The sequence below is a fragment of the Dermacentor andersoni genome, chromosome 3 (assembly GCF_023375885.2).
Source record: "Dermacentor andersoni chromosome 3, qqDerAnde1_hic_scaffold, whole genome shotgun sequence".
NCBI lineage: Eukaryota > Metazoa > Arthropoda > Arachnida > Ixodida > Ixodidae > Dermacentor > Dermacentor andersoni.
The window spans coordinates 21,342,881-21,366,657 of record NC_092816.1 but is presented as its reverse complement, the minus strand read 5'-3'; the positions used below and the strand labels follow the sequence as shown (position 1 = coordinate 21,366,657).

The following is a 23,777-nucleotide window of genomic DNA, read 5'->3' as shown; positions in this document are numbered from 1 at the left end:
TGATTGGATTCAGCTTGTCGCTTGCGCTTCTCATGCCTTCTTTTGTCGTGTCGGTGTTTTTTTCCACTCGGATCATAATTAAACGGGTAAGCGACGAAGTGGATTGCGGCCTGCCCATGTTTTGTTCGGTTCGTCTGTAGTGCAGCATGCGGTTTAAAGGCATTTCGCTAACGTTCTGAATGCCGCTTGCCGCTTCTTTACCGCGTTGCTCTAGCTAGGCAGCACGACTGCACAGGCGCATTGTGTTGTATGTTAAAGCTACTGAAGCTTGCAAGAACTGATATTGTTGGTTTATGCTACCCGGTAAATCCTCCGTGTTTTTGCATCTATTTTATGCGTGGCTTCGCGCATGTTGTTGATATTTTTTTTTTTTTTTAGGTGCGAGGTTTTCACCCTGTCCCGTTTGTAAAAGGTCTGAATCACATTGTGTCTATCACAACGATACCAGGAAAGTGGTTATTTAACAGCTTTGTTCTTTTCGCCCGAGGACATCTTAAATATTGTGGCTTCTTGGGAAATGTGTTAACAGGTAGTTCGGGGCGAGAATTGCTAACAGTTGCTGCATATAATATTTCTGCTCCACTTTCACTGAAAAGTTCGCGTCACGTTTGCGAAGTCATCGCACCTCGATGCTGTCTGAGCAGACTTACCACGCCGAGCGATTTGTTTGTTTCACAATGTGGTCCCTTTTTGCATGTGAGCGCAGCGCTTCTCTTTTTAATCATTCCTTTTGTTTTTGTCGCAACTATTCTTTCCTGTATTTTTCCTTGGTTTTGACGCGGCGTATGCTTTTCTAACTGGAAAAAAAAAATGAATACAGCGCCCGCCCTGTGTCCTCGTCTTGTCCTCGTTCTTTAACGCTATTGTTTTATTCCGCTTTGGCAGAGCCTTGGAAAAACCTGAATCTTTTTTTTTTTTTTTCGCAGAAGCTCCTACGAAGTCTGTATTTCGTTGTTTTCAACTTCCCAAAGCTCTTCTAAACTCTTGCAAGCTAGATTCCTGGGTAATTTACGGACTCCCCATTGTAAGAGGCCAGGTTAATTTTTACCACCTCGGCTTCTTTTACGTGCGCCGTGTTCTAACTCGCGGTATTTTTTTTTTTCGGCAGGACAACGCCATGTACTGTAGTCATTGAGTCACCGCTGCCGGTTAATAGACATTTAAGCCGTAGACCTGGGCCCTCTAGTATATAGCGCCTATATAAAAATGCGGCGACCAACAGACTGTACCATCAGGAGACACAAAAGCCAGTTAGATGTTAACTTCGGAAAAACAAACCATTGTCGTGTCCTGTTCTTCGCCTCTTTTTGATGCGAACGTTGCGGCTCTTGGCAAATTGATACGATGCTCGACTGGCGCTACTATATAGGTCGTTAAATTAATGCTCTTCCGGCGACTTCCCGAGGAATCCGCAAATCCACCGAGTAAGAACTGGTTCGGCGCACACGCTCCCCGTGCCAGCGCGGATGTGTATTAGAGAGTTCCAGTTTAGGGGACGCAAGCCGCTTGCGTCTTTTAAACTAAAAACTCTCTATTGTCTGCATAGTGTCGCGTTCGGAGGCGCACTCGCCGCGACTCGCTGTGCCGAGGTGTGCTGTTATTTTACACGCGGCGCATCCTCCGACAGCGTGTACGAGAGCCGGCACCTACTATACGCCACCGTGTATAACTGTGAAACGGGGTTGGGCTTCGTGATGACGCCGGAGTGAGGCATTCGGACACATCGCACACGTTTGCATTGTTCGCGCAAACGCAGTTGCAGGTGCGGTCGCCGTGCTGGCGTAGCGACTAAATAAAAGTCAATTTCCTTAACTCGAGAAAGTACTTTAGTAAAAACCGTTCGTCAGCGGCCTCCGCGCTCGCTGTTGTCTTGTTCCATCCATACGGCGATTTGACGACAATCGTTCGTAGAGTTGTTCGCATACGAAGAACTGCTCTGCGAATCCTGTAATCTGGACAAGTTGACAATTGTGGGGGACTATACGCATCAGTGCCTAGCTGCGGATGATTTAGTCATAGGGCCTCTAGGGCATTGTCCCCGACACATACCCCCCCCCCCCTTCGCCCGAGACCGCTCAGGGACGTAATCTGATTACCGACTGATACGTCACGGACGTATCCACCTTCCCCCTCTTTCTGTTTTGTTCTGAAGGCAGCATCTCCGTGTACGCGAAGTAACCATCTTCTCATTTTTGTTGTCGCAAAAACCGTTCTATCATTGCCTAAACACATATGCCAAGATGTAAAATTGTGTGGCGAGTCCGCATACTAGATTTTCATGTTATCTCGCGGTGTTCGAAACGCACTTTCCAGGTGTTTGTTCGACATCTGTGGCGACGCAAGCGTATAGATGGAGTTTGTTTTCCCGAAGCCTGATGGCAAAAAGGTAAAACTACTGCGACGTAGTTCCGCATGCGTGCGAGCTGAACGTTTTACGCAACCGCTTCCGAGTTAATCTTGGAAAAGATGGATGTTGGAGGATGTTGATAGCCAAACCTGCTCTTGAGTTGTTCCTGCTTGGGCCAGAGTTGTGGCTCGCAGTATTTGTAAACAATGAATGAGTAAATAAATAATTAGATGAATAAATAAAGGAATGGGCAATATTAATTGTCAGTGTGTCATCACAGTGCAGCGAGAGATGTCACTGCAGAGGTTTCCCCAACTGCGTGTGAAGCGCGTACGGTTTGACCGAGGCGGCAGCAGGCGCTGCTGGCGCGGCCGCAGCACGCGGAGAGCTGTTTGTGCGTGACGCAACGCGATCCCTGTCGTCGCCGAGATTCGGGGACAACGGAAGGCGGTCGCCGCGTCGTCGGCCCACTTTCGCCCGCGCGGACCTGTTTCCTGCGGGGCGGAAGTGGTTTTTCTCGACCACCGGAACAACTCGTCGCTCGTGCACTCTTCGCCGGACAGATACCTCGGGCCGCCCCTCGTCCGGCTCGGCTCTCTTCCGGTCCTGCAAGCGCGCCCAGGTAATACCGAGCCCCTTTTTTGCATAACCCGGTGGCCCCGTATTCGCGCTTGCCGTGGGCAACGGCGCCTCCTTCGTGCGCACCGCATCCGCCCGCTTTGATGCTGGATGCACGCGAACCTGTCATCGGCGCCGTCCCGTCTAAACGTGGCTGCTGCCTCCGCGTGCTTGCAGGCTTCGCTCATAATCACGGCCGCTCGCGTGCGGTGCAATCACTGAGGGCCCTCGCCGCGTACTTTGAAATGGGAGGGAGGACTTCGGTCGGACGCTTCGCGGAGCGACGACCACCTCGATCCGTGCCAGCGTCCATATACTTCCCGATTCTCTCGCGACGCTTCAAATGGGACGTGTCAGGATAGCACGCCCGAAAGCTTGTGTGCGCACTTACCGGTAATATTCGTGGCGGATTACTGGACCGGCATAACATATGGGCAGGTCTCGCCTCGGAAGTTGCATTTAGGCCTGCCGGGGCTGGTGTAACTATACCACGCTACAGACGTCGCCCGTAAAGCAGCGTGGCGGCCACCATGCGAAAAGTGTTACCGGCGTACTTCCGACGAGTCCATCTTAACGCTGTACTCGCGACCGCACAATGTGTTCCATGTGTTTACCGATCAATGCGGAGGCCCTCGGCGTTTTGCCGCGATAGCAGCCTGGTTATTGCGCGACTTAAAACCGATGCCACGCCGAAGGTACGAAGGGAACGCGCTCTCAGTGAGTGAGGCTTTAAGAGGATAGCTTTAGCTCGGGCCCAACTCGGACACGGCCTATTCAAATATATGTAAAATGCAGAAACGTTTTTCTGAGAAAGCCACTGGACCAATTCTAATGAAATTTATTGAACTTGAGAGAGAAAGGTAAATTGTAGTGACTGTTGGAAGCGAGATTTCGATTTAGGGTCTGAATTGTGTTCAAAAGAATTTCAAAAATTAGAAAGTATAAAAATGAATAGAAGCACGAAGTGTACAAATTAATAGCTCTGCATCAAGAACAGATATTGCGGTTGTGTAAACGACATCCATTAGATCATACAAAGCGGAAAAATTCGATATCTCAATTTATATCTTACGTGAATTTGTTGCGTCGTGTACAAGGGTTCTGCAAAAGCCGTATTTCCACATTACTGAATTTTTTAGATTCATGTGTAACATATCAATTTTGTCCGCTTTAGATGTAGTATTAGATGCAAATCACAGAGTTGTGACATCATTTTTTCTTGCTGAGTTATAAAGTTGTAAACTTGATAGTTTCGTATTATGCAAATTTTCTATATTTGTCAATTTGTAATAAAATATTGACGATATAAATCAAGAATTCGAAACCAACAGTCCCTAGATTTTAAGTTTTTCTTTTAAATGCAACGAACCTAGTCAAATTTGGTGCAGTAGTACAGCGCGTTTTTCGCTGAGAAAAACGAATTCTTCTTTTACATGTATTTAGATCGGAGCACCCGAGCTAATGCTTCCTCTTGATATGTCCGGGCGGGCACACGGCCTCCGTAGACTTGTTGCCTCGACGGAGGGGCGCGTCTTCGTCACAGAAACCATAATTCTGTAGCTCCGTGGTTTTGTTCCTCTTAGTTATGTTAAATGGTGAATAAATGTTATGCTAGAGAATGGCTCATGACCTAATTAGGAAAAAAAAAAGAAAGTCGCAGTTTCGCCTGAAGGACGAAGCATCGATTGCGATAGCAAACAGTAAGAATAGTAGTTTTATCGGCCATGTAAACTTGTAGACATGCCCTTACTAACTAAATTATCAAGCATATGGTGCCACGCGCGCACAAGCATACATGAACACATCTCACTCGATGGCCGCTTGCACTCGCTGTCAAAACGCTCAAGTGAGAAAGCGCGGCAGGAGTAGCGGGCGAATTTACCTTCGTGCTGCCTCTCGCCTCAACGCGGTCTAAGCGGCGCGAACACAGCGCACAGGAAGCTATCAGCACTCGGGGCATTCTGTCCCCATCGCAGATCGCTTTCAAGATAGAACCCGCGCGGCCACGCCATACGCAGACGCCGCCGGAGTAGAACGCCCCCCTTAACTCCCCATGGTGCCTTGCGCGTGACGGAAGACGGCGCGCTCCCTCCCCGCTTTCCTCCCTTGCGCGCGCAAGATTGAGCCACTTACGTCGGCTCATCCTCGCACGCTTTCACTCGCACGTACAGCATACGACGCGCAGCGACGATATTATCGCCGGGACATCACGGTTATACGGGACATCACGGCGACGCCGACGATGACTGTAGGACTGCGTCTGGAGTGTCCATATAATTGCTATAGCAATAAAACTAACAAAACCTAGCGCGCAAGCTACTGCCCAGAGTGGAGACTGCAGCGTATCACACGTCCTTGTCTACAGCGTGTACTCCACGCCTGAGGTGAAGTGATGCCACGTCCTTGATCTTGATCCTGACTTGCGTGAGACAAGGCTTGCCTGACGGGCGTCGCTGTCACATGTACTAAGAGAATTGCGAAGTTATAGTAGTATCTGTCCTCCGCAGCACGCTCGGGTCGCTCGAGCTTTTTCCCTTCTTGCTTGTTTGTTTCTGATCACGCATGTTTTAATCTTGTTGTGGCATCGGTTAAATTGCGCGCCGTCAAATACGTACACGTCAGCGTTGCACACGCGCAGCGTCCGCTGCAGGAGTCGTTGACACCATGCGATGAGTCACTTCTGTTGTGCGTGGATAAACGCACGTGTAGTGAACAATATTTTGAGTACTTTGTGGTCGGAATTCATCTCATAACTCGCGGCCTCGCTGCGGTGCTGCTCTGAAAATGACTGCAGTCTTCCGGAGGAGTCATTTCGGATGATTCATGGCCGGCGGTGCCTGTTTACCAAAGCTGTGGGTATGCAGCGCGTATCACGCTGTTTCAGGTATATGTCCCTGCTTTGTTCTCTTTGCCGTGCTTCGCTTTCTTAAGGCATACGTCTTTATCTCTGTCACGCTAGCACCCGCAGTTGGCATGTTCAAAAGCTTTTCAACCATTTTTAGCCATACACCTGGTCTTCGCAACAAAAACTGTACACCTTACCGTTATCTTACATCTACGCGTCGCTATGTTTATTTTTTTTTTTCTCGGGGCGGAGAGGGGGACTGGAAGACGTTTCGATGCTTTGTAGTGGTATTGGATTTATTTAAGTCGTATGCTATCTTAGACGCCGCTTTCGCAGCGCGCACTGCCACCAGTGAACTTCGTGGTTGTGCAACCTGCGCGGCGGCTTGCTCGTGCTCGCGGTCCCACTTTGCCGAACGGAGCGGCGCCTGCCTCGCTCTTTACGACGGAGGCAAACCTGTTCGGCGGGATGCGAGCAAGATCTGGGTGGCGGCGCATAGACGCACGCACAATGCGGCCATGCAGTTACACTATATGCGAACCATTGTGTGCCGACACAAGGATCTTCACCCTCACGAACTGGAGCAGCTGGCGCGCTCGCTTCCTCGTCTCCTCAGTGAACGTGAGGGAAACCCCGTCCGTTGCCCTCCAAGTGCGCCCGCGAGATGGCGACCGGCAATGCTTATACGCGCACAATGGTGTGCGCCTGGGAAGTGGCGTCGGCTAGCTTTGCCCAGACTGCAGCGTGGGTAGGCGCGGGGGCCTCTTCCAGCGCAGCGGATCGAGTGAGACAAGTTGTTATAAAATGCACCGGTGGTGTTCCTGTGGCTCACGGTCTCGGCTACGTGAAGGGCCAGGCTGGACCTGCCGCCGCAGTCCATCTCGTGGGTTGTCATCGTCGTTTGGTCACAAGGCTGGCCCCGCGATTACCGCGTTTACCGTCCATTTACCGTCCATCCGTGCAACTCGTCGCAAAGTGCTGGCGGGCTTGGTGCGGGAGAAACCGTTGCCTCGCCACGTGGTCTAAAGAGATGGCCTTTCCGCCGGTCCTGGCAGGAACTACGAGGGGGGAGGAATGTCACCGCTGTCCCGTACTCGGCTAACTCGGGCGCAAGGGAGAGCGAGCGAAGCGCGTCGCCTGGACGGCGAGATCGCCCGCCGTGCTCTCGCGTCACCGCAGCAGCGGCCCTGTCCGCGCCCGTTTCGTGGGCGAGTCGCGTGACTTGGAGGGTGGAGCGTTTCTTCTTCCCAAAGGAGCGGCGGCCATCGTCGTGTAGCAGCAACAGCAGCAGGAAGGCGGGCTGACCCAGAGACCCTCGGGCCAATGTCAGGGCCGCCGCGCCGTGGCCTAGATCGGCGGCCGACCGGGAAACGGGGTCGTTCACACGCGCGCCACTGTTTGGAGGGGGGGCTTGCTTCCGCGACAGGCCCTCTTCCCTCGGCGGCGTGCGCACGCGGAAGGGGCCCCCTTTTCTCTCGAGGCGAAAGCGGCGGCCTTCCTTCCGCGGCGACCAGTTTCCTCGCCGTCCGAGCGCCATGAGGCTCCGCTGACCCCCCCGCCGCCGCCGCGCGAGCTGCCGCAGCACCATGGGCGACGCGCTGTCGCCGCCGCGCCGCAGCGACGCCGTCGTGCGCAAGCTCGAAGAGGCCGTCCTGACCGCCCTGCGCCGCGCTCTACGCCACTGCGCCAGGTATGCTGCTGCTGGTAACTTTCTCGTCGCGCGCCCGTTCGCCCGTCCTCTTTTTGCTGCTGCCCGTGAAACCGCCTCCCTCGCCGAACGGCACGCCGCCCGACTGCAAACGGGTTCGACGGCACTCGGTCCTCGGCCGTGTCCGCGCCCTTGCGCCCGCAACGGGGACCGCGTCCTCCCGCAGGACAGCGCGCGCGCCTCGTCCGACCCGGCTGCGCCGTGTGCGTCGGTCGCCGTGTTTCTGCGCGCCGGCGGACCCGAATTTTCCTGCACGACCGCCGTTTATCGCACGTGTGTCTGCCGCGATAGTTTTGTACACGATGATCGGAGGTCCTGGCCTGTTCGGTCGGCTGCAGTCGTCGCAGTGCTCAGCTTTGCAGGTTCGTTCTTCGGAGCCGTCCGTTCGACAGCCCGTGACTGGATTTTCGCACTTGGAGCGCTAGTTCTTCCTCGTATACTTCGCGGCTTCGTTGTGCTGCTGATCTTGAAAAGACGCTACCCTTCTCAAACGTGGATGGAGTTTCCTGCATCTTGAAACGTAAGGGGTCGGCCACTGAAGGAAAAAAAAAACTTGGGATCCGTGGTTATGCTCGTACTGTGAATTTTTCAGTGTTAGGCCTGTAAGCGCTCTTCGAACTTTTGTAGCGCACGAACCCTTCAAAGACTTTGCGCATCGGATGCAATGCAGACCAACCTTCCCAGCGCTGGTGCGACGCACGTTGCGCGGTTCGCAGCGCCACGTCGTGCACTGAAGCTTCGAAACTAGGCGCATGCAGAGACCTGTTGACCAGCACTTTGCGGTGTTTGCGACTGGCGAGGCGATAATGAGCTTATTCGCGTTTCCGTGGAACTGCCGATGACGTGCGTATACGTGTTTGTTGCCGAGTCTTCCTGTACTTGTACGGCGACAGTGCAGCGGGTGACAACTGCGGCGCGAAAACGTTTTCGTCGTTGGCTTATTACATACCGCCCTCAAATCATCTTTCGTCAGTCTGTTTTGCCCCACTAGTATAGTAGAATTTCGTTTCTGACAGATATTTCGGGACGTGTTCAGATACGCAAGCCCTGAAATGGCGTGTTCTTGTTTCCTTTGCCGATTAAGGTTTGGAGGCAAAATTACAAATTCTCTACTGTCATTGAAAAGAGAAAGAAAGCAAGCATCGTGGCGTTTGACTAACGTCACCTGGAAAAGCTGCGCTGTGGAAAAACAAACGTCGGCCCGCAGGCACAGTCGGTATCTTTAATAGTCCGCTTCAGGCGCATATTCTAAGGTTTCTTCGCTGATTTTCTCATTATCTGCAGTTGAGTGTACCCATCTTGATTCGCTTCTCGGAAGACATAGTTAAAGAAAAGCACAGTCCTTGAGCACGGCGCGTTTGAAGACGGCAGCTGTGGCGTTGATATACAGCGTGATGAGTAAGGCGCAGGAAAATGCGTGTAAATCAACGCTAGACAAGAAGAGAAACGAAAGAAGACAGCTTGTGATTGTCTATAATCTTGCGACTCCTTTAGATGGAAGCGCTGCAAATTTGCACTTAGTCTTTTCGTTCCGATGCTGGCTAACCTTTGTTTTTTCACGTCCTCCACACGAGTGTGTACTTTTCTTTCTGTTATTATTTTGCTCTTGCCAGTTTGGTTGGCAAACATGCTGATACTCAGAATTCTTTTTTTTTTCTTTTTTTTTGTAACGCACGTTATAATTGGCTATAAATGGAAAAGCGGGCGGACAGCTCGTGGCTGCGGTTCTACTCTGTGTCGTCCCCTTTGCACGTGCAGACATTATTCGCGTTCTCTTCACAAAGAACCACACGCAACTTCGTGCCACGTGTGACGCGCACGTTGTGGCGGTATTGAACACGATCCACCTCAACTGCTTCTGTTGTCGGATCGCCCGATCGCGTTGCCGCTGGCTTTGTTTAGTCTCTCTCTCTCTCTCCCTCCTGTGTTCTGTTCAGCGTGGACACGGCTTTCTCCAGTGGACGCACTGCCGCCGTGCGCTTACCCGGCGCCCATTCTTTCCAACGAGCCGCTACAACGCACTTAACCGTTCTCAAAGTGCGCAGTAACGGCCCTAGCTGGTTAAAAAAAAAAAAAAAAAAAAAAGGGGGAAGTGCCGCTCATTTCTGTATGAGAAACTTCAGGGAACGGAGTTGACAGCTCCTTCGCTGCATCGCTAAAGGTTCTTTGTACGATCTCGTTGGGATCGGGCATTGGCAAACATACAGTGTAGATGGAGCTTACGGTTACGGCTTTCGGTTACGAGTGACTTTTGGTAGTCCCCTGCCTTGTGCCTTACGCCAAGCTGATGTCTTTTTCGAGTCTTCCTTCTTATGTTCCCTACGGCAGCGTGTCTACGGAAAGCTTCTGCGTCCTCACAGAGGTGTGTGTGTCACCACTCTTGATTCTTCAGTGGACTATACAATGTACGTCCCTGCCGGCAGAACGCCCCAGAGGGATTGCCGTCGACTGCATCGGCACGAGTGGAATTGTCCAGCACTCGAATTCTCTCTCGGGTGCCCTTTCACCTGCCTCCTGCTCCGCCGTGATTTGTTCGACACGTAGCCACCGTCGCTAAGACTACGTACGCACAGGGCTGCTTTCACTCCAGCTCTTTGCCAAACGTATCGCTTTTTCTCCTGCCGGGTGACCTGCTGTCCAGGACTTCGCGGCGCCAACGAACTGGCCGGCGGCGATAGGGCTGGAAGAAAACTCGACCTTGCCCCAGGGAAGATGTGTGTTGTCGCCCTCCCCCGCTGCGCCGTCTAGCGGCTTCGCGAAGCAATCGCACGTCGAAGGTGCCCGCTGCGTCGATCGCGAAGTGTCGGCGCGTCCGCAAACACTTGTGGCCCGCTTCGGCGCGCCAGTCTCGGGTGAGGCGGCCCGCGCGCGACGCGTCGGGGTCGCCTCGCCGGCCTCGCGGCGATCGTTCCGCCCCGTTGGCGGCGGGGACATGGTCTCGAGACACGTGTAAACATGGAAATCGACAGTACATCTTCCTCCTCTCTCACTCTTTCGCACACAAACACCGTGTTGGATCCCTCTTCCACCTTTCCTTCTTTTTTTTTTTCTTCTCGGCTCCCGAAAATAGCAGCCTGAGAGCTTGCGCTGGTGGCACCACCCATCGTCTGCCAGGGCACGCGGCGACGGCGCTCGCCTTGCGCAATTGGCCGCGCCAACGCGTCGTAGGCTGGCGTACCGCACTCACTCACCCTCCGCCACCGCCGTGTGCGCGAAAACCAGGGCAGCCTGACCTCCTCCTCGTCCGTCTTTGCGTAGGGATGCCCGATTCTGGTAGAAACACGGATACCCTGGAGCACGTAGTGTGGTCCGACAGAGAGCCAATAATGCTGCAGCTGTTTATATGTGTGCTTCATGCCAGGCAAATTAAGCCTCTGAACCGCGGCTTCACATGGGCCGGGTGCCCCACTAATGAACGCGCGCCTTTGACGCTCGACTGGTGTATATAGGGCGTCTCAGCTAACGTTAGCCAAGCTGTTCAGCGAAAAAAAAAAAATTAAAGAACATGGTGTGCAAGATAACCGACGGCGTTCAGCCATCATAGGTCTGATTACCGAAACGCCGTATGTTTTATAATTGTGTATTGCCCCGTGTTTTTTCTTTTTCTTACATTTTTTTTTTTTTTATGTTGAACAGCCCAGCTAACTTTAGCGGGGGCACGGTACATTCTTGGCACGGGATGATGCGCCTTCACCGTTATTTTAAACTTCTTTCGTCTCATTATCTCTCTGTCCTTACAAGGACCATGCCAATGATATAAAATGATATAAGAATAACGACACTCAGTGTCTTCAGTAAGTAATCGCTCTCGGTTCCTTTGTTCCTGGCAGAAAAAGAAAAGTGGTGTTCCCGTTCAGCGCCTATACTCTTTTGTGACGCCATGAGGAACTTGTTGCTGAATAGATGCATGCTATCAAAAAGTTTCAGCTGTTTCGGTCTACTGTGAGGACCAGGAAGTCATTTGATGTTCTAATCTCACTTCTAAAATTCTTCTAAAGACTCTCTACGCTCCGCTCTATTTCCCACACGCACACTTTCTGCCGTTCCAGAAAATGACCGGAGAAAAAAAACAAAAAAAAACAGGGTATAACAGGTGTGTGCCATAAAGTTCATATAGTCTCTATGAAAACCTTTTAATCGCTTACATCTTAAATAAACCAATCTTAAATAACCAGGCTGCTGCTGCTGCTGCCGCTGATGATGATGATCTTAAATAAAACCACCACTCCGATGCAACTTCTTGGGAAGTGTAAGATCTACGCTGTTTTCGGCCTTCTTATTCTGTTTAACAGAACCACATACGCAGCAAATAAACGCACATACCATGTGGAATTGAAAAATATAGCTGACCAAGTTAATACCACCCGATGATGTGTTCGTCCGCCCCCGTACTTCGGCTCCGTCCAGAATCGCATAGCCCAAAACAACCACTGCGGGCGTCCACCAATCCGATCGCAAAACTCAGGCGCGTGCATTCGCGGCGCGGACGTGACGCGCGTCATGCGATCAGCCGCCTCCAAGCCTGCTGCGCTGCGAAGCATAGTGTGTGCGAGGGCTTACTGCGATATCGCCAGGCGCGCTCCCACTCTGTATCTACGATAGGGGCACTATATCTGCTCCGTTGGCACGGTCTGGCCGCATGTTTGTAAACAGCCGGGTTTGCGGAGAACGCCGACTATAGGTGCACGGACTGTATACGTGAGATCGCGCTTGACCCGCAAAGGCTGAAACAAACTGTAGCTTTCTTTTTTTTTCTGCGAGACAGTCCGAGTGTTATGACTGCCCCGTTAAGGGCGTGCGCGGTCTCGCTGCGCACGTGTGAAACTCGGGAGAAGAGCACCGCTGCGATTGGCCCATGCATGCATGGCACTTAAACAACGCGGTATATAAATTAACGGTGCGGCAACGGGAAACGTACTTTAGTTTCGAGAACAGCCGCCAGAGTTGAAGAAGCTGTGGCCACTCGTCTGCGAACTTACTCACTAGCCGACTCACTCAGTCTCAAGAGCTACCCGCGAGTCTGAGTGAGTCCCAGTGAAACGGTTCTTCGGAAGTCCGAGTGAGTGTGAATAAGTAGGAATCATATATTATTCCAATTGATTTTTTTTTTTTTTTTGAATCAACGAGACCTCATGCGAGACTGTGTTTACGTGATCCCCGAACCTCTTTGGCTATCCACGAACGGAATTGAGCCCGTGGTTCCTTGAAGCTGAGTGAATATGAGTATGTTCTTGGAGAGTTTAGGGCATTGTCACGAGCAGACAAGAGCTCGCACACAATGCGAGAGAAAGGGGACTTCTTCGGATGATATTGTCATTCACTCTCACCTTGTAAATGAGCACGGATAGCGTGGTTTGTTTATGTGCATTCTCGAATGATCAGTGATTCGAATAGCGTGCCTTCTCTGCGAAACGAACAGAGAAGTTGCAGGTTGGGATCAACGGGCCTCAACTCATTAAAACGTTGTCCCCATTGCATTCACAGATATCATGACGCGTGAGAGGACTCATAGTCCATGCCGTCTTGACCCCCGTGCCTCCTTGGGGTATAGGATTTATTTTTGAAAACCCGGTGTCCGCAACTGTTACACTTTGGACGGCGAGTAGCTGGGACGACCGTGTTAGATGACTCTTTGTAATAGCAGATAAGTTGCCTTTGGGTGGACATCACAATTAGTCAAGTGACGCTTCTTAAATCGTTTAATTTATGCATCCTTTTCACCGACGAACAGCTAAAAGCGGTGGTGTAAAACGGGCTTATACTTTACAAGTGAAAACGAAGGTCACGCACCTTTGCGCCAGCAGCTGCATTGGACAGTTTTCCGGGTCAGTTTGTTATTTACGACGAGCGGCGGAAACGATCGCGATATAGCCTCCATTCTTCCTCGATTGAGGCCGTCGAAAGGGGCCTTCTCTTATGTTGCCGCTACCTTCCTGTTCGCGGAAAAGGGTTGTCTCGGCCTCTGCGTGGGGCTAATAAACAATGGCGCGCGATTGATTATGTTCACGCCTGCACAGTAACGGTGACAATAGCTCATAGATAAGCGCAATTTGTTCCCGCAGCCACTCTTTCAGTACGTTTATACAACTCGAAATCGGATATTTTTGTAACGGTCGCATACTATGTATAGTTTTTTTAATCTCTACGGTACGTTTTATCGCTGTCGCGCCTGCTAGCCAACCCGGTCTCGCCTGACTCTCCAAACGTTTCGTATTTACGTCGCTTTCCTCGAATCGCTGTTCTGTTCTTGCAGTGGTGACCAGGGAACCGCTCTGGTTTGAAAATTGCAGTGTTGAAAGCGAGTTGTCGTCTAGTGAGCGCAGTGTTCCTCGTGGCGCCATCTCATGGTGTACGCATGCGTTGTCTCCCCTCCGCACAACAGGGCCCAGCGCTGCAGCCCGGGGGCGATGCTTGCGCGGGTGTTCTACGCGCACGGGCGCCTGTGTGCGTCGCACCCGTGGGAAGTGATCGTGGGCTTCCTCACGCTCACCATCTGCCTGCTCTCCATGGGCTCGGCCTTCCTGGCTGGCAGCCGGCTCTGCGGCTGGTCGCCACAGTGCCAGATGAGGGAGGTGAGTTCTTCACTCGCGTATACCTATGGTTTGGTTGTGCCTGTACCGCAGGTAATGCTCCGGAAGGGGGGGGGGGGGTTCCCTCGGAAAGAAGCTCCGCAGTTGGGGAACGAATCGAACCGAAGACCATCATCGCCTGGCAACAGGGGCAGTCGCCCAACTCATGATCTAGCCAGGAGCGCGTATAGTAGGAGGAAACTGTGCAACATACTACGTACGTTCATCAATAGCGGGTTTAACAAAAAGAAGTCTCTGTACATAGTCATAGTTTCGCCGAATAAGAACGTATAATGCACGCGATACAAAGAAGAATGGCGGAAAGAAAGGTGGAACAGAGTGCATTGTCCTGTTTTTCCTTCCGTGCTTCGTTTGTATCTTGCGCAGTACGTTGTCGTTCACTATGGACCGACTAGTCCGCGACAAAGTACTTCCGCAACATGTTTTGACGAGGGCACCCTGAACGAGGGCATCTCTGTGTGCAGTTCTTTACTACAAGAGGGAACAGCTATAGAAGGCGCGCGTTAGGTATACCTTGTTTATCACGGTACTGCACTCGCGGTCTATATGCTTGTGTACAAATTGAGTGGCACTGACGTTAAAAATGAAGCTGTTAGGTAATTTCGCCTTAAAGCTTTGTTTTGATTGGCTCCACAGAACGATCTCTGGAAAAACATGTCAGGCCGGCGATCATATGAGCATGTCGCTGACATAGCGATATAAGCAAGAAACGTACTTGGACAGCGGGGCTGCGCAGATCTGGCTTACGTTTAATTATAGTTGCTGGCACGGAGGAAGTCGAGAGGAAGGTTGAAAAACATTGGTGACGCTATTCAAAGATAACTAAATTGCACCAAGTTACTAAGACGCTGTGTTACATTAGTCTGTCGAAGCATCTTCTTTTTTTCTTAAGACTCTATTTACGTTTATTCGGCGGGAAAATGTGGGTTATTAACGAAGAAATGAAAAGACAAAGTTTCCCTTTTTATATTTCCCGCCCGAACCGCAGCGCCCAGTACGTTAGTGTGACTTCATGGTTTTCAAAGTAAATTTAGCACGTCTGACCGGTCTTTCTTCAGAAAATGTTCTCTGAACATTTCAGGCTGTCCCTATAGTTCCTTCAAGTATAGTGTTAGACTTGTTTATCTAGAAACGATTGCCGTAGTTGTCCCGAGCTGACGCTGTTCAGATATCATGTCCTCACGAGGAGCCAGCAGGAGAACTAAATACATTCGTTTTGGTGTCTTTTCTGACTTACCAAGACGCCACTTTCAGCAATAACACTCAACCTAGAAGTCTCATTTGCCAATCCAGCATAACAGCTCACTTTAATGTCATTTCAATGCACTTAAAGAAAGAAAACATGCTCTGTGATCATCGGTCACGATTGGTTGTAGTGAAGGTACTGTGTCTATACGTAATGGCCAACTTGGGAATTCAATACAGGCTTGCTTGGTCCGCAAAACAGCACATCTGCCTTCTGTGTCTCCGCGCTCCTATCATAACGTAGACTCCGAGAGACGCCGACGTTGAAAGAAATTCGTCTCCACCGCCACGCCATAAAAGTAAGCGAACGTTGCTATACAGTGTCCCAGGTAGCGTTAGCCAGAGTTTTAAAAATGTGCGAGCGCAACAATAAACGCCATCTGTCTTGTCCGCATTTCCTTTCTTTAACGCTGCGAGGCCGGTACTTCTCCAACAAACGGCATGCGCGTTATCAGCATGACATAGCATTGCCGACAGGAAAATAGCGGGCGCGGCGTTTTCAAGAAAGGAAACGCAAGCAAGACATGACAATTGTTGTGGGACAAATATGCACCCCAAAGGGTGCAACTGTTTTAAGAGTGCAGGCGTGAACGAAGAGCCAACGGCTAGCGCGACATTCTCTCTCCTCTTCCCGCAGGAGGACAGAGGCATGGACGTCGTCGTGATGACCGTGACGCGCTGCATGGCCCTGTTGTACGTGTACCACCAGTTCCGGGTACTCTACAAGCTGGGCTCCAAGTACCTCATAGGTAGGAGACGCGCGCCTCGCACGAACTTACCGGGACAGCGCCTTACTGTTAAATTCAAGCTATTTCTCCTTCTCCATCTCAAGTTTTTATGTGTACATGACTATCAGTGTATTTTGGTGTTTTCCTGTCCGCTCCTGTCTTCTCACTCGCGTCGTCCCAGCAGCGAATGTGCTATAACAGAACATATGAAATGGTTATCGTAAGAGGGATCTTTATAAATATTGGATCCTGTCGGGCCCTTCGCACAAAAGAATCCGAGCAGACTTTGGTTTCTGCGCGATGTCTCTGGTGGCGCTAAACAGCTTGCATCCTATGTTTCTAAAGCTGACATGCTCACTGCTGCGTTTACTTTTTGTGGATGGCCTAGTGGCGGCCCGATATTTCCCTTTACAGTGTCGCAGCCTATTATTACTAGTAAGCGATTAGGTTTTAAGTGAGCAGATTTTTCTCGAGCTGAAGAAGCAAGAAAATGATTGTGAAGCTCACTTCCGCGCTATTACCGTAGTTTCATTCATGACGTCGCATTGTGCTTCGTCATCGGGGAGAAAAGAATGAGAAGATTCACCGTTCTTGGTATGCAAACTGCCGAGTTCCGTTCATAAATCGTAGGGTTGAATGCACGTGTTCTTTGTGCGTGGGGGTGGGGGGGGGGAATGCTGACGTGAGACACGACCTCCTTTTTATTGAAAAGTCGTTAAAGCGTTATGGCGCCTAGATAGCCGTTTTTTTATTTTTTTTTTGCGTGCAAGCTGGAATAAAGCAGCTTGACCTACGTCACGCGTGGGCAAGGTGCAGATTTATTGAGTTCCTATGTCGTCACGCGGTGACATGTATAGCGTTGCGATTAAATACACGTCGATTGCTGTAATTTATCGACTGTCATTTGTTATGTCGATTGTGCAAAAGGCGGCGGTCACCGCGCCGTAAAGGCGCCGTAAGGTTGACTCGTGACGTGGTCGTTACGTGTAGCTGGACTTGATTACGATATTACGCATCTGTTGCAGTAGTCGTTTTATGGCTTATCCATTCATCTCAGCTAAACGACATGGTACTAGGAACGTGCCTCAAAAGCAACTGATTTGCTTCTCGTGTGCCTGCGAAGCAACGATGCGGTCAGACATCACGCACATGCATTTCAGCAACGCGTTTATTCACTTTTGGTTATCCTAATCTTGCTGCAAAAGGCTACAGACGACCCGCGTAAGTATCAGCAGCCTTTCTGATAACGGAACATTCCGGTACCTCCATAATTTGTGCAGCTGAGCGGAGCCGTAGATCTGCAAACAATCACTTTCGCGGATCGTGCTATCGCCCGTGCACGCATACAGCTGTAGACCAAACTCATTCACTCAGCTACAGAGTTATAACTGCGTTGCGATTGCTGTCCGCCGCGTGATTCTTTTGTCGTCGCTACTATACTAAACGTTCTTGTTATGTTGGGCCGAACGATGTCGATACTATCCTGTTTTTTCTGTTCCTCTCTCTTTCAGGCATAGCAACCATTTTCACAATTTTCTCCAGTTTCGTCTTCAGCAGCAGCGTAGTGAATCTCCTAGAAGGCGACCTGTCTGAACTCAAGTGAGTACCTCTCCTCCGTGATAGCTTTTGTGTTAAACCGGAGTCACGTCGACAGATGAGGAAAGCGCGGAAAACGACGACACGGAAAAAAAAAAAAAAATGAACGTCGCGCTGTGCCCATTTGTCGCCATGAGTTACGAATTCGCCCGATCCTCCACACTTGAACTGAAGTTGTTGTCAGTGCGCTGTCTCTCTCTCTCTCTCTCTCTCTCTCTCTCTCTCTCTCTCTCTCACACACACACACACACACACACACACACACACACACACGCGCGTACGTTCCGACGCCACTTGGCGGGGCAGCTCAAGGAGCCCTACACCATGTTTTGAACACGGCAAATAAACTTGCGCAGTCGCTAGGCAATGCTGTCGTGAGCATCTACCCAAATATTAGACCTCCAAAATGAAATTTCGCTCGACGTGAGAGGCTTTCTGCCCTTTCCTACACCTTTTCAAATCCCTGCCACTCTGTTTATAAGCTCGGGCGCGATGATGTGTGTCACGGGGTTCCGCGTATGAGCAGCCCCGCACAGCTTCGAGTGCAGTATTGGCGGCGAGCTCGACCACTGGAAAAGCTAGCGCCACCGTCGGCGTGACGTGGCATGAGGGATCACGTGGACACAGCGGCCGCGTCGGCTGCTTCGGAAGCGCCAAAGCGAGCTGAAAACGAATGTTTAAAGTCCCACCTGCGCCGCGGTTCCGATTAAGTGGTGAGGCTTTACCACCTTGGGTGTCTGCTTGACATTTGAAAGTGCTATAATAGGTAGTGGCTGCCTTCGGAGGCGTGCAGCATGGTAGGCTACTGCTCGGTGCCGCAGTGCCGGACGCACGCAACGGAGCCCGGTGTCAGCCTTTTCACACGTAGTCACAGGGCAAGGAGCTGCGTAAAGCTTGGCTGGCGAAACTTAGAACCGGCAGACAGCCATCGGCTACAACTCGGGTATGCAGCAAGCACAGACGCGAGGAAGATTTCTGCTACGGCGCCGGGACTGCGCGATGTTCGGTGAGTAGCAGAAAACGCGCACTCAGACGCTCGCCCGCGCCCGCTGCCCGGCTAATGTCATGACGGTTTGGTCTATGAACTTGTTGATGCTAGATACTGGCAATTTCACTGGAACGGAAAGGGAGCAGTAAGACGCACATTAAAAAAAGGCATGGCATATGGTCATGTTTGTGTTATGAATGAATGCACTGGATTACGAAAAACAAGCAGAGGGAAATCGCACGCTGAGAAGACCGATAAACATTCAGTGCGACGCAACTTGAGAAATAATATTAAAATGTCCAAGAATTTAGAAGACAAAAACAGATTGAATTGTCGCGACGGCACATCACAATCGCCGTGGGCGTCGAAGTCTCTATACCGAAATTATTTTCGAGCAGTTCTGACAGTGTCCACGCAACAATGGTTGCTAGTGTAGTGCCAAATTCTCATATGCTGCGGCCTGAAGGTCAGGGCACGGTGCGAAAACGCGCTCACAGCGAAAGCAAAACATTGTGCGCGAACATGCATGCAGACGCGCAGTCGGTCGCTGCGAACCCGTGCGATCGCTGGATTGAGGCTCCATTCTGTTATGCCCCATTTGGTTATACAGACAGCCCACTATAAGAACATATTTCACATAGTTTACTCTCGGCATTTGCCTACCTTTCACGCAAGAAGCCGGTTCGGGAGACTCCATCGCGGCGACCGCGCGCAGTGGCGTTCACGTACTGTATATACGTATTAGGTAAAGAGATAGCGTCTGTAAACGATTATGTGCTTTCTGTTTGCCCAAGATTATTATATCGACAGTCAAAAACTTCCCTCGTTTTGAGAGTACCTGCATAAATGCCCAGGAGGGCTGCCGCGTGGTGTTCTTATTGAACGCCGTAAGCGAAACCTATATGAGGAGCGCGCCACGTGATCCCTCATACTACGCAAGAGAGGTGCTTCCGACAGATGGCGACTCCGTAACTCCTCGCCGAAACGATAGGCAGGCCGCGAGGGAGTGACAGTGCTAGAATTTGGTTGCCTATAACTCTGTTAAGAAACGAACACATTTGGAAATATGCGTGGAGAGATGGCCCTTTGTGCCACACGCATTTCACACCTTTCATAAGAGATGGTGTTTGCGCCCAGCGTGGTTTCGCCCGTGCCAGATAAACGGCACAAGCGGTATTCACTTGGAATACCCCCGACTTCCTCTACAAAAATTGAGAGCTCCGGCTTGCTAACTTACGTAATTGAAAGCGCAGAAACCCCACAGTCAGAGAGGCGCATTACCTATATTTATTCGAGTTCCTGTAAGAGTAGTGTATTTGCAACTCGGCCTTCATACACAATTTGGACGCCATGCCGCGGACGTACTTAAAGGGGCGCTGAGCCGCCCCTCGGGCTTGTTGAAAAAACATAGTACGCGGATAGCATACGCTGCTGTGAACACCTCGGCCAAGTTTTGCAGTCGTGCGCGACGCGTGAAGCTCGCAAGTGGAGCGCGAAGTCACCTTTATCTCAAGCACCCTCTTTTCAGCGGGAGCCTGCCCCTCACTCTTTTCTGAACGGTTTATTTCGTAATATAGCAGATTCCCGTACGCGGCTGCTACTGGCCAGTAGCTGACACCAATCAAGAAGTGTGTTTGGGTCAGTGCGCTTCTTCCTATTGTTACTGTGTATATTTATTGACGAAGTTTAATCTGCATTCTAATTTCGATAGTAGAGAGGTTTAGCATGTCCGGTATTCGGGTAAACGCAGGCAGACGGGATCGTTGGGGCGGAGGTGTAAACAAGAGCGGCCTGCATGGTGCAACCACCTGGTGCCGCAGAGCTCAAAGAGACAAAAAACAGCTAGTATTGCAGTAACCAAGTGTATTTTACTTTGCTGCGGGTGTAAATTGTTGGCAGCAACAGGATTACGCCAGTGCCGGAAATTTACACCAGCAGCAAAGTAGAATACACTTGGTTAATGCAACATATACATATATATTTCAATCCTTTCAGCAAGCATAATAATGATAAAGAAGCTGTAATTTCATCTTAGCAGGATATTTGCAACATCCTGCCCCTCGGCACTTTATCCTGTGTACAATACGTATGATACCATTTATATAAATAAGTAAATTGTTTGTAAACTTCGCAAAATAAGCCACCATAATCGCGCTTAGGTAGCTTCGCAACACTAAAATTTGTGTGTTGACATACATATACTGCTGCTGCTTGCATGTATATAAGTGCTTTAAACGATGCTTTGGGTATTTGGAATGCTGAAATTACGAGGAAAATAGGTAAGGCCATAGTTTTATCGAAACTCTGTCGTTTCCGGCCTAAGGAAAAGGATTCGTTTTTAATATAACGAAGTCTACGTCAACCTCTAGCACACAACATGCGCAGGCCGTCAGCCTATATGAAGTACGTCGTTCCCTTAATAAGCATTTAGGCTACAACAGCACTAAGTGCTGTCCAAGCTTCAAAAAAAAAAAAAATGTCACTAACGTACACTTGTTACCGAACGTATCCGGTGCACCGCAAACGGTAGCTCATTTCGCATGCTACCCAGCTGCGGCGGGCGGCGTAATGGCGGCCGTCATAGCAGACGGCGCGGATGTCCTCACCCTCAGCGGCGTGCGCCATCAAGGCCGCGAGCATCAAGGCACCCTAAAATCTCCGAGATGCCAGCGCTGCCTATCGGTAAAGTCAGGAAATAGGCGCGACGACGGCATATGGCCTATGAGATTGGAAAATTTTGGAGGCTATGGTCGACAGCTTGCACTGTTGCGCCGCAGATCGGCGAACATGGAAAGTGCGAATAAAACGCGCTCCTGGCTTCCATTGCGCTGCCTCTCTCATTTTCCGGACGCACATACATGGAAATACCTTAGGTGCACTATGTATGCAAAATTCAAGGCATAATACAACAGTGTCCCGCACGTAAACTATACTGTCACGCTATACTAAAAACCCGCTTTCTGTAAAGCCCGTTTGCGGGACGCTAACGTTAAACTAAAACTGTATCGAAGAAGGAGCGGAAGCACCGGGAAGGGTGTGTTTGATTGCCAGTAACTCCGCTTCTGCTGAACGCATTGAAGTACTTTTTGCGGCAATGTATTTGTGAAATGGCTTATTTTAACTTCAAGTACATTTCCCCACTTCGATATAAAAAGTCGAAGACGCGGGCGATGTGTGGCCGCCTCTGGCGAGCTCTCCTGCCGTCATCGGGGAGGTGCGTGAAGGGTGCTTGTATCACTTTCCAAATGCGACCATGTTTTCCCTTGACCTCCCCATAACCACAGAAAGGGGTGCGTATGTCCTGCGGAACTGCCCGAGACGCCCGCCCTATCAGCCAGCGTCATCGGTAGCGCAGCAGCCCCTCGTGAGGCCTCCAGTGTCGCTCGCGGACTACCTCTCAGGCACGGTAGCAGCCTTACCGACGGCTTCGCGAAGACGAAGGTTGCGCTGGTTGTGCGTGGAGTTTCACATTGTACCAACTTCCAAATGTGACCAGGAAGGCTGAGGAGGGGGGGGGGGGGGGGGTGAGGCGAACGAATACTGGAGCAGGGCGCGCGCGTCTCCCGCCGCTGCCACCAGCCCCTAGGGGGCGCGCCTAGCTGACGCTGCTGCGGCGACGGCAGCGTTCGCCACGATCGCGTTTCCTCGAAGAGCGCCGCTTTCCTTCCTCACGCTTCTTTCTTTACTTGTTTTCTTTTTCTTCTTCTGCTTTCTTTTCTCTCTCTTCTTCTTTTCAATTCATCGGCTCGGCACCGTGCTGAATTTTGTCCTGGTTCGGGCGCGTCGCGCGCTCGGCGCTGCTGTCCTGGTTCGGGCGCGTCGCGCGCTCGGCGCTGCTGTCCTGGAACCGAGCGCGATATGGTAGCGGGAGCATTCCTAGCAAGTGAAGGAGCAACTGTGATTGAAGAAGATAAATATATAAAAAACGATAGAAAACGTGAGCAGCGCTCCACGTGAACCACTGATAAATGTAGCCGATGGGGTGCGTTGCGCCATGGTCACGTGCTCTTTGAAAGCAAGTGAGAATACTCCTTAACACGTGTGCTGAACTTGTTTTGCCGCAGAATCACTGCTGTATAGCTACGTACATCTTGGCGGCAAGTAGAATAAAAATGTAGAGGATGGATAGAGATAATACACAAATTTTGTTTCAAGTCAGACAAATTCACTTTTTTGTTCATGCACAGTGAGGTGTGTCACACATGATTGTTCAGTGTGTTACGACTGAAGTGTAGCATAATATTGCCTAGGCTATATTCTGGATAATTACTTTTGGAAATGTGAAAATGTAGTTTTCAGCACATGCTAATAGCTGAATCAGTGGGCAGAGCAGTCCTCACTCCATTGAGGCGCTGTGCAGGATGGCATATGATGTAAAAGTGAAAGTATCCCCGAAAGTGATCAGTCAACAATACTGCGCCAGACCTCCGTAAGTACATATTGGATGAATTTGCGGCCGCAGCTTTTGACACTCAACATCTGCATTGAACAATTCCAGAGCACTTGTACGTTTCATTACATTAAAATATCTTTCCACACAAGGAGGAACAAATGCATTAAATTTATAGGTAAAGTCACATGCAATGGTGGCTCAGCAGCTAATGTGTATTGAGCACATGGTTGCGACATCACATCTTGGCTCCAGCATCAACATATTGATGAGAATTAATGGGGGGGAAAAATGTCCCTCTACTAATGTTTTGGTGTATTGGATGGTCAAAATTAATCTAGAACTCCCCTAGGACCACAGCATTTGTCATAGTCCACTGTGCAGCACTTCATTTCTTTGAGAATGGCATTGTATAAAACTGGTGTATTAGAGTATGTAATCACTTTATGGCATAGGTGCCTGTATTGCTGCGACTGTTTGATGGGATGTGCTGTCTGTGTCATGCACAAATGTTTCTTTTTCAGAGAGGCGCTGCCATTCTTTCTGCTTCTCATTGATTTATCCAAGGCTGGTCTACTGGCCCAGTTTGCTCTCAGCTCCAGCTCGCAGGTATGAGTGGCATGTCTGTCAAAGTGCTTATGATACAGTCGCTAGTTAAGACGAACTTCAGATTAGAAAGGTGCTCAGAAATGGGCACACTATATTTGTAATACACAAAGAGA

General features: G+C 50.5%; 1 protein-coding gene across 3 annotated transcripts in view; it reads left to right on the top strand.

Moving 5' to 3' along the window:
* Hmgcr (HMG coenzyme A reductase) overlaps positions 1-23,777 on the top strand; it is a 75,704-nt gene that overhangs the window by 30,031 nt on the left and 21,896 nt on the right. For 2 of the 3 annotated variants that reach the window (XM_050168722.3, XM_055065452.2), the window contains exons 2-5: positions 13,901-14,090; positions 15,991-16,102; positions 17,593-17,680; positions 23,580-23,664. In XM_050168722.3, the coding sequence (XP_050024679.2) occupies positions 13,926-14,090; positions 15,991-16,102; positions 17,593-17,680; positions 23,580-23,664 (450 nt within the window). In that variant the 5' untranslated portion in view covers positions 13,901-13,925. Of the gene's footprint in view, positions 1-7,359; positions 7,501-13,900; positions 14,091-15,990; positions 16,103-17,592; positions 17,681-23,579; positions 23,665-23,777 lie in introns of those variants that run through there. The other variant, XM_055065451.2, reaches the window with a different exon arrangement.